This window comes from Trichoplusia ni, chromosome 6 (genome assembly GCF_003590095.1).
Source record: "Trichoplusia ni isolate ovarian cell line Hi5 chromosome 6, tn1, whole genome shotgun sequence".
Classification (NCBI taxonomy): Eukaryota; Metazoa; Arthropoda; class Insecta; order Lepidoptera; family Noctuidae; genus Trichoplusia; species Trichoplusia ni.
The window spans coordinates 17,245,609-17,257,405 of record NC_039483.1 but is presented as its reverse complement, the minus strand read 5'-3'; the positions used below and the strand labels follow the sequence as shown (position 1 = coordinate 17,257,405).

The 11,797-nt window shown below is 34.4% G+C and overlaps 1 protein-coding gene across 1 annotated transcript; it reads left to right on the top strand.

The window, feature by feature from the left end:
• Nucleotides 1–3,886: 3,886 nt before the first annotated feature.
• Nucleotides 3,887–9,611, top strand: LOC113495013. Its single transcript, XM_026873572.1, has 3 exons — nt 3,887–4,040; nt 8,457–8,553; nt 9,344–9,611. The coding sequence occupies exons 1-3, from the start codon at nt 4,026–4,028 to the stop codon at nt 9,475–9,477; spliced, it is 246 nt and encodes an 81-aa protein (XP_026729373.1). The 5' UTR covers nt 3,887–4,025; the 3' UTR covers nt 9,478–9,611.
• Nucleotides 9,612–11,797: the final 2,186 nt, after the last annotated feature.

Below are 11,797 nucleotides of genomic sequence, written 5' to 3'. Positions count from 1 at the left end.
TTTAACAAAACGCGGTTGTTATAAATGAATCGGCGAATGGAAAAAGAAAGCAAAAAAATATTTGTCGCAAAAGATAAAAAACCGCTACAAACACGGATTAAAATTGAGCATAATTAAAAAAATACAACTCAAAAGTTACTTCTAGATGACAGAGATTTTGACCAGCCCTAGCTGTTAAAATGGATTTAATTCTAAAGTGCATTTACAGCCTGACAACTTTAAATTATACTAGTTTAACTTAAAATTAAAGCGGGTTTGAGTATTAATTTGTACAAGTCCTATGTCGACATGTAGAGCGGTTATAATGCGAGGCGAAAGGCTAGTCCTGTCAATGTAAAATATTATCTGTTTGACCACAGTATTTGTTTTAATTAGAGCCAAGCAAATACGAAGCAAGAAGCCGATATGGTTGAAACAGATATGCAACGAATATAATTTAAATACTATGTGTTAATTGTATTTTTTTTTTAAGTGAACTGATAGCTAGTCTTTACTTTGTGTGGATACGCTTTTGTAGTTTTGCAGTCATCAATTTTTCTTAATAACGAACTTAAATATCGTGTAATACAGCAGTCATTAAAATTTGTAACATTGTTCAGAGAGATCGACAAATTGAAACGGACGCATTTTTTCAAGCATTTTCATCAATCTCGAACAGCACGGTTCACTAATTAAGCAACATTGATAACGAATATTCTGAATCGTATCTAATTGTTGGAAATTGGAGTGATTTATCAACAGCGCAATGTCGGTAACAATTCAATGGTAAGTTTGTGAAATTCAGCGAGGGGTTACCGCTAGCACATTTATGTAATGAGCCTGCAATCGCTAAATGGAGCATTCGACGGTTCGTTGACGTAATTTTAAACGGACACTTTATTTGCGTTCCGTGTTCCATTTTTGGTATTATTTTTGAAGGGCAGAATAGAAAAAAGAACTTAGAATTGGTAAGATGAATTTTAATCTTCCAAATATCACTCATCTCCAAGAAAAGGAAAAAAAATATTTTGTTTTTATTGTGCAAAAGGCGTTGTGATGCAAATTGGCAGAGGTCTAGTCCTATAGTTTGCCGTGGTAGTCTGAGTAAGATAGCTGGATTCTGGATTGTACATCACAATCGACAACAGTACATGGTGCAATTTTAGTTAATAGCGAGTATTCTAAAAAACAACAAATCATTTATCACCATACGTATCATATCTATCCTAACCCACTGTCAAGAAAAGAGTTCTTCCATGAGAATAATCTAGACGTTTCTCAATATTTTCATAATTTCCCAATGGTCCAGGGTCTAGGTCGATAGGCCTGAGATCGATTATGATATGGTTAGGAAACTGAAGCTAAATATTGCTTTTTGTTTGATGTTTTTATTGTTGTTCGAAGTTATTGTAATATCTTTTGCATTGTGTATAAAAAAATATTTTGCAATAGACAGTTCAGACTGACCGTTTTTTCTAAATTGTCGAGACTCTACGAAGAGATTAATCTTGTCTGTTCGTCTTACCGTCCGTCTGTCTATCCGTCTATCTGTTTATGTGTCGCCCAGTTGTATCTTTTGAACCATGATAATATATTTAGACAAATGTTTTTTTCACAGATGATTTATTTTTAATCACTTAAACAAACAAAATCAAAACGAGGTTAAGTAATAGTTGGGAACGATCAATAAATTCGATAGCAATTGTCTTCCAGTAAATGTCGAATAACCGCGGAAACTACCATAGCGAAAAATAAATAATTCGATTTAAATAACAATCGCTAAATAGACAATCGGGGGAAGAGATGAATAATATAAGCATTCATTCATTATTCTTGAATAATCAAAACATAAACTGGCATACGTGATTTTCCGGCAAAGACGAAAAGTTTATGTTTACTCATAGGTGGTGAACATACTCGTATAATATACCGAAAGAGGCCACCGGGCCTTAAAGTAATATTATCTAAGAAAGATACTCCACTCCTCGTCTTTTATTGCGCCGTCACACTTCCATAATCATAGTAAATCCATTAAGTTGATGATGTATTTACATTCAAACTTTGTTTTAAAGTGTAAGTAACATGACTTATTTTTTTGTATTCAAGTTGTTTCGCATTTTCAGTACGGCTTATTTTGCACTGATACACTATTCTTTACAATTCAAATGCAGCAAGTGTTACAAGTTAACTCGTTTTAATTGTAGACCGCACGGATACCCGAGTGGTTGTTGCACCAGGCTAAATCCAATGTGCGCGTTGTGTCTCGGCTTCGATCCCCGCATAGGACAAGCATTTGTGTGATCCACGAATGCTTGTCTGGGTGTCTTTGTGCATATCATTTGTATGTTTGTAAACACAAACATTTTTTTTAAATGAATAATTAAATATTTAATAAATTGTTTAACTATTAAAAATACTCAAACATTTTAAAAACGTCCATAAAAGTTCAAAAAATCACTCATTTTAAATTATGTTGCTATAACCAAGTTTCTAAAAAGAAAACCTCACAAACCATGGTGTTGACTCGGTCACAGCTATTGACTTCCCTTCGATTGGTCACGGTAGCCTCCGAATTGTTTTATTGTTTTCTTAATTATTTACTTTAGGCTTCGACTTCTTTTGGTTTTTGTTATGATTGGTTGTGTAAATAGGATGGGTAGTTCAATGAACAATTGAAAAATTAATGCTCAAACCTTCCTAAAGAGGACGAGGCCTGTGGAATATGATTTATAGAAAATTGTTAAAATTATTGTACACATGAAAACTGATTCTATTTTATGCCATGATTATACCTATATATGGATGACGTTGAGTGCGTACGACATTTTTATTTAAAAGTTTTGTAATTTGAATTTGTCAAGTGCGAGTCGAATTCGCAACATTGAAGGTTCCCTGCCCACAAATAGGGTGCAGGAAACAAACGTGCAATAACGAAATTGATGTTATTTATTAAAAACGGTACTCTGGTTTTTCGTGTAAACTGTGACAAGTCTACAAAATTAAGTTTGGTACCAGGTACGCTAAACGGATCCGATCTTTGTCACCTCCCTTGCATCATATTTTAGTAATAACTGATTTAGGTAGTTAGCACAATTTTTTTGCACCAAAACCAATATAGTTTGATTTGCATTTAGTAACTATCAAATGATTGTTGACAAACATTGGAAACTCCGAGTCAAGGAAAACGAGTTTTTTTACAGTAACTAATTTGAAAATGGACTGAAACCACGTCTACCGTTAATTGTATTTCGTTGCTCGTTTTTTTTACAATAACTAGAATAGAATAGGACCAAAAATTTTATATCGTTCAGTTGGGTTTCGGATTAACTTACCGTCGACGTTTCATTGGATAGGAAAATTTGCTACAGCGCCATCTATGGATATGGATTGAAACTGCTACATAATATCTTCAGTGATATTGATTGAATGGTTTGAAAGTTCGTTTGACTAAAACTATGAGTGGTGGCGCGTTGCTTGGATTTTGCGAGGCGTAAGTACAGGTGTTGTTGTGTTTGTATATCTCGCAATGTTTCGACGAAAACAGGAGATTTGCTTGGACCAAATTTTTTGGTATGTATCTTAAATTTTTTTCGTCGTATTGTGAGGTTAGGTAATGTTAGGTTTCCTGTGTTGTTTTCCTCATAGGTTAACTTCACGTATCTGAAAATGTAGCTTATTAGTTAATTATTTGGAAAAAGAAGGTAACTAAGCTTTAAACATTTTTATTGCAATACCATATGATTTTAAGATTCGCTTAGATTCGCGGATTTCCATCCGATGATATCGTATGACTCCTTAAGGCATGAATATTTTCAGACTAAACCTTCCTTCAACAGCATATCAAAAAGGCTTTGTATTGACCTAAACATTTGTCAGTTTCCTACACACATCAGCTGTCTTTGTTTATCTCAATTTGACAACCGGTATAGATTAATGTTTATCGTAAAGGCTTTGCGTATTTACACGAACGTTTGACGGTCACTGTGGCTATATAAATAGAGGCGGTATCGCGGCGCGCGCACTAAAGCACTGTTTCTGTAGCCATCATGATTTGTTTGCGGGTGAGTCGCTTTTGTTTGTTTGTTATTATCTTGTGCCTACATTGTACAAATTGTAATTTAAAAAAGGAAGCTTCTGGTATTTTGATAGGTTTTATGGGTAATGGCTGTGTTGAGAACTTTTGTATAAGCTTAGCCTTTGAGTATCTCCAGTAAATAATTCCGACTCTTGACCTTTGAAGTACTTAGACCTAGGGGGTGGGTAGGCCCTTGACTCTTGTCAAATCACACTACCTGGCAAAAGACCATTAACTTAAAATGAATGTTTTCTGAACATCGCCAATTAATTCGTTATCAGTGATTAAGTGAACGTTTCATTTTGCCATAGGCTTGGTTATGGGTCATTTCACAATTCATCCTAATTGAAAGCAATGTCTATTTCTGTATGGAAGTTACGAAAAATATAAAAGTTTAATTAAAAAAAAATGTCTAACTTAAGGTTTTTAAACTGTCTTGGCTCTTTATCAAATAGGTATTCGAGCGGGAAAGAAAACTTTCAATATTCAATGCTTTTTAATTTTGCTTCCATCAAAGCTATAGCATTATCTATTATTGCAGAACACCATTGAGAATTTTAAAGTATTATCAGAGATAAATAAAACAATGTAATAAGTATAGGTACTTTCAGGCCAACAACTATTAGATGCGTCAAGCATACTTAAATATTCAGCATCCCTTCTTAAACAATCTTTTAACCCGTCAGTCCTTAACTGCAGTAGGCTTCTTAGTATCCCAATGACGTCACTGAATTGACTCCAACGTAATGAAAGGCCGATCACATGCTCGGCTTCATATACCTACGTGATATTTTATACTTCATATAATAATATGTATGATTACCTGCTGAGGCCAATGCCGTTTATATTAATACCTTGCGTATTATGTAGATTGTAGACCTACATTTTAACAAATTATCGCAGTTTATGAATGTAGTGAAAGGGTTTGAAATTACGAGCGTTTGTGGTGAGGTATCGTTTAGCGTGCCTTAGTGGATTTTGCTAAGTTTTATTGAAGTAGGCATAACTAATATGAAGCGAAAATGTAATATATTATTTTTTTGAAAATTGACGAATGATAAGCATTACAATGAAGTTTACTATATACTTTCTTCATGGACGTATGCTTCTTCCTTTACAAAAAGGTCTGGAGAAAATTAAATTTCTAGCTCCGAAATTCTTCGAATTCATTTATTTTTCCATATTGTCCAGAATAGAAAGCTACTGAAATAAGTTTTAAAAACTTTCCATGGATCGTTTAAATTCGAACCTAGAACCATAAAATATAACAAAACCAAGCTACTCAAACTCTACATCTATAAACTTGATAACAAAACGCCTACCTCTACTCAATCAGTGAAGATTTATATGAAGCTTCGCGTAATAGGCTTTTAAAATATTACATTACACTATGTTATATCAAAATTCAAAATATTCTCTCGTGACAAAACAAATAGCGTATCCGTTTTCGTGTTTTTAAAACTTGATAACTTGCTTATTATTACGTACTATGTAATTAAATACTTTATAAGGCCGCTTTCACTAATGATTACATTAAGTGATTTAATAATTTTCCATATAAATATGTATGTATTATGCGTGATTACGGCATTTATTTTATTAAGTATTATGTAAGTTCTCAATTTTGTATACTTTAACAAGTTCCGTTAAGTTTTGTGAAGTACCTTTTTAATGCGTTTTGCTTTCGGCCATTAATGAAATTTTTTATCTCGCTCTGAGAAATATTTTTATTAATAAAAAAGACAGTTTTGTAAAAACATTGTTGTTGAATCGCCTTATTAGCTTTATAAAGCAACCTATCCTTTACAAAGCCTTTTCTGGCATACGAATTACTTTAAGGAACTGATAGTAGACAAGGCCTCGGAAAACTTAGTACTATCTAACTATACTATTCACGATAGTTAGCCAAATGATTTAACTTTAATGCAATCTCAATCGCAATCTATCTCTTATCTCTATCTCCTTTCTTAACATTTTACGGCCTAAGTTCACAAGCCTAGCTTAGCGCTAACCCTCAGCTGTACCAATCTCGTCTACCATCGAAGGCAATAAATCTAACTACGAATCGAAATCTCACCAACCTCCAAAATGCCTAAAACAAATCAGTTCCGTTATCAGACTTCCTGCTGGTCTAGTTGCTAGTGCACATGGCGAGCAGGTCTATTGGACCTTGGCACAAGGTTGTGACATAAGCGGACCAAGATCAAGTTCACATGATTAATGTTACGTGAGTTAACGTGTGCCTTATTGGTTAACTAGGGCTTAGGTAATGGTTTTACACTGCCTAGTGAATAACTTTTTTTTCTTTTGGCTTTGAGACATGATAATAATTCGAACCTGTGTTTGTAGCTTTTCTTCTCAGGGCAGCCTGATTGAGTATATGAAAGATTGCAACGCATTGCCATACACCGACGCAAAAACGTGGATGACGTAGCACGGCGGTTGAGGTTTAGTCAGCCTGACATTTTCTACCCCGAGGGAGTGGATGTCCATGAGGATTCCGCCGCCTTAACAAAAAATAAAAAAAGGGTATACTCAAATGTTGTTTCCAGACAGCTAAACATGACATGTTAATGTGATGACGTCTATCCTATGTGCAGAATAAATTATTTCATTCCATTTCAACCCATAAACTAGTGATCTTAAGGCATTTATGAAACAAATGAACAAACTCTTTATTCATAATATATGGATATTAATTTATTTAAACATACTGTTACTTAGAATTTGGGTCAGTAGTGGCCTGCCATTGACCACAAATAAGTATTTTATTTCCATCTCGCATTACGAATTTAAAAGCACTAATTAATGTTTTATTTATTTTGGCATCGTTATTTATATGTGGTGGTTTCTTTCTTAAAGTTCTGCATATTCTACTGTGTTCAGCCATTATTTATGACTACACATTTTAAGTGTAATTTGGCATTTTTGGAACCATATCACCTACCTAACCAACCAGCAAACTATGAGACATATACCATGGCAGTCAGCTCTCCTTACTCAATCATATTATTCCCCTCGAATGTCTTGTCCTTCATATTGTCTGCATATACCTAACCTTTCCGTATTAACCATCACGGATATAAACAAAACAAGTTGTACAAAACTGCATAGTTGCGTTTGTGCGCATGCGTGTTGAGTACTTCGTAAATGTCAGCTGTTCTTTGTTTAAGGCGAGGTAATGACCGTAATTATTCTTTGTCCTTAGTAGTAACACATTATCAATGTTTAACCACGATTTATCGATTTTCTGGTAATATTGTTCAATTATACTTCTATTCTGCCAGAAATCTAAATAAAACACATACAGAACAGTGAATGATTGAAGAAAACAATAACCATTTTAGTTTCAAAGCGAATTTTACTAAGCAGTTCCACAAATTCAAATTTTTTCATGTAAAAAATGAAATTAAGCAATATTAAGTACTTACTACAAAACAAAAATCGAAATATAATCAAGATCTAGAAGCTTTAATTTTGTTTATAACATACTGGTTAACATTTATAAACCTAGGCGTTCAAAATGACAAGCAATTATACCGATGCAAAAAATGTTTGCTGCCGGCATTTTGACCTCTACTTCTTAAACTGCAGCGACCAGCCTTCAGCAATAAACTCCTTAATTAATAAACCTTAAACCACATTCCGGATATATTTACTTCCTTAAAATAATTTGGCCACTTATGTCATTAGGTATAAAAATGTTGTTTTGATTAATACTCACGAATTACAAACTGTCCCTCAATGTTTTTTAGTCAGTGAATATTTTTAGTTGATAGTGCCTTCTCATTCAATTTTTTTATGTTTTTAACTTAATGTCTATAATGTTGATCAATACTCAAACCATCTCTATGTGGGAAGAGGCTTGTATCTAGCAGAAGGCTGTGTTAAGGATGGTAGTGTGTTTATAGATAAAAAAATAATGAATTGTTTTAGACTGACTTCTTACCACAATCCCAATGGTATAGAATCTTTTTGACTCTTCATTTTCCTTTTACTTTTTACGCAGGATTGCTACATGGTGTAGGGGTTTTTTGAACTCCGACATAATAATATTCCCTAATTTCATCATTGCTGTGTGCATCAAGCTGTGTGGTGCCGGCGGCGAACAGTACCAACCCATTTCATCCCGTGGGTGTCGTAAAAGGCGACTAAGGGAATAAAGGAACACAGAAGACGGACAGCAGCGTCTCTGAACCGTTTGACATCTTACTGCGATCGCCAACCCGCCTGCCAAGCGTGGCGATTATGGCAATTCCTCCCAAATGTTTGGAAGAGGCCCTTGCCCAGCAGTGGGATCCCTACGGGCTACTAAAAAAATTTCATTATTCATACCCTTTACACGCCAGTGACGCCAGCATGGCTCTACATTTTACTAAAATATTCTATTAAACATTTCCAGGTTTTCGTTCTTGCTGTATTCGCACTGCTCCTGCAGGTGCACGCAAGACCTGACAGCGGTGAAACCATCCCTCTGCCGGGACCTGGACTGTCTTATGGTAAGCATAATAATTATTAATAGCATTTCACATTATGACGCGTAGTTATCGGAAGGTTAAATAAACTCTTGTAACGTTTCATGACACAAATGTTAAGAAGAAAATACAAAATAAATGAAGACTTATTTTGTCTTTTATTTTTAAACTTTCAAAAACATATTTTGTTACAAGATTGGGTAATTTTTTAATGAGTTTGGCGATTGGTGATCTTTATTATTTTTCTTTATTATAAGCGACTCGCGCTCTAGGGATTTTTTTCTAATGTCGTGAGGATTGGGAAACCGGTTAACAATTCTTTGACAAATTCCAAAATTGTCGACAAAGCCCTTTCCATTTTATTATATTTATACAGCAATTGTTTTTCATTAATCTTGACCGAATACCCCTCACAGTTTACATTTTTATTTTCTTGCAAAACGTTTGCTTCATTAATGTACGATTTGGTGGAAACCATTTAAATAAATTTTCATAAATAATAGAAAATATTACCAAGATATTCATGAAAATAATGCAATTTATGAATTATTTATACATTCCTCGAGTTTATGATTGTTGAGTTGCTTTAAGTTCATTACTTGACTATGTTTAAGATTTCATAATATTTAAAAATCGTAAATGAATTACAATATGAAAAGAATTGAGACACAATCCTATGATTCGAAGTTTAAAATAATGTGTGCCGGGATGGAAAAAGAGGTTTTTTATTACACTTCTGAATTTAAAAATAATGTTTTGTTAAATAATCACATGCAATGTACCCATTATATATTACCTTTAATTATATTTTCAGGAGGCATCCCCTACGGCAGTATGAGTGGCAATGTCGCAGAGTTCTTTAGACAGCAAGCGGCACCTGGCGGCCGCGGGCTGAACTACGGCGTGCGCGGCAACGTCGACTACGCACCTATTGAGCAATACCTATGATAGATGGCGCTAGTCAACTTAGCTTGTAAATAGTAGAGATTATTAGGATAGAGTTTTTGAGCTAAAGGCGCTAAAGCATTATTTCGTTCTTTCATCGACACAGTATCAGATTGTCATGTTAAGAAATTTATGACCGCTAAATCAACACGCTGAAAAAATGAAGATTTTCATCTTGTTGAAAATCGAAACCGTATTTTTTTCAGAGCTGGTGCACTCCTTAAGAACTGTCCACTTACCTAAAAATGATACAAAACACAATAATAAAAGTACAAAGGCTCTGTACATCACTCAAAAGTTAATTTTAAGTTCAAACCATTTTATTTATTTTTGTAAAATACACTCGTCTTTTTTTACTTCCATTTCTCATTTCGTCCACGTGACTTCTAAATTCCATGCAAAGGCATGTCTCCTTCTATCAATTAGTAAGACCCAGATATAATCTAAGAACAATGCAAACATAGACACTGTATAACATTTATTAATCTAACGATACTATAAAATTAAGCTCCATACAGTTGCCATAAACTCTGCATGTAAGTATGTGCTCACACAAAAACATTCCCTTGTCACAAACAGTAAGACAATATTGTTTAATACCAACTTAGTTCCCACACGTAATGACTATTGTAGCTAACTATTACTGTTTTGTTGAAGTACCACACCCACCGTTCTTATTACCTACATAATACTTAGATATATTAATTAGTCTATTAAAAATCTTTTTGCAAAAAACATAGATCAGATTTATTACGCAAGATTAAATACCAGCAATGCCAGCGCTGATCTCCACCCAATTAGCAAAGATCCATAAATAAAAATTACTAAAATGTCTTAAGTGCTAAAGAGACAAGAAACCAAATCAAAATTTGAGTTTGGTTCGTCGTATCTTTTTTCTTCTCGGGGTAGCCAGTCAGGAAACGTCGACTCGTTTGGAAAACTATCAACTTATCTACTTATAAATATATTGCTTTTCAGCACATCAAAAATGAGTATTCTACTTTGTCTCGAACAAGCCAATCATTTAATTGATATATAATTTGACACCCAAAAACGATAGACTGGATTCATAAGTGATTTTGGCGATACTGCAGCACCGGTTTCAGATCTACAGAAATTTAGAGACACTTTTCCTAGTTCGTCTACTTATTCCATAAATTCTATGGAGACATACAAACAAGCTGTCTCCAAATCCCAAGGTCACGTGTCCACACGCATGACATAACCGCGAGTGGGTCAGCCGCCACGCGTCGGAGCGCCGATACTATGACATTAGATAAGTCTTGTCACCGACGGTTATTAGTGAGCTCGGTTATTATCAGAATCAGGTCAGCCAAGCGAAGGTGACGCGCAATTGTGGCGCAAACTCGGTCTGATTTTGGGTTTTTGAAGATATTTGGGTGAAATTAAAGTTAATAAGAGTTTTTTGTATATGGGAAAAACATAATTGGGAGTTTTTTGTTATATCGGTGCTGCAAGACTTAATTATCTGGATGAAGTTTTGATTTTGACACTTACTTTTCCTCTTTTGGGAATCCAATAGGAACCTTTTTAAGGTAATATAAAGTTTTAATAAAGATCGATTCTAAGTCAATATTTAGATTCAAAACTAAAGTAAGTGGTATCACGACCCCAAAATCGTGTTCTATGTCGACATAACATTATTTTATTTTGGTTTTGACACACGCATATTAATTTCCTTTAGTTGAGTCGGATCATTTAAGACTGCGGTTGCGACCGAAACTAGTTAGGCGATCCCAATAACACGCGAAGATAAACCTAAGTATCATATTATATGTAAGTACGTTAACATACCAAGTCTCTACATATTACATAATCTTATAGAACTCCATTATATTCTAACGTAGTGCTGGGACGCAGCCCCATAAAATAAATGAAATTGTTAAATTCTTGAAATGAAGTAAATAGCAGTCTTGATATTGTTATGCCAGACACCACGAAGATTGTAAAGTGTTGTCATAATATATTGCCCGGTCTTCCGAATAAAATTATAGAGATTGTATAAGTAATTTGTAAATATTACGGAGTCTATAAATTCACCAAAACCACACTTGTGGGAATCTGCTGTTGGCTTAGCTCCAAAACATTTTATAGGATTATTGAATGATGTAACGGTTTACTCACGCGTATTTATCGCGGATCGCGAGTCGAACTCGCGATCCCGCCGCGTCTGCTCATGATTAAGGACTCCGGTTGGGTCCGAAACTAGTCGGGCTACCCCGATAAATACGCGTGAGTAAACCGTTACATCATTCAATAATGAATCAGTCTCACGATAGTTATTATAAAAATTTTATAGGAT

Excerpts from the sequence above, each read along its gene's own strand:
- LOC113495013 (XM_026873572.1), top strand. Across the intron at positions 8,554-9,343 it reads GGGACCTGGACTGTCTTATG|GAGGCATCCCCTACGGCAGT; the intron begins GTAAGCATAATA and ends TTATATTTTCAG.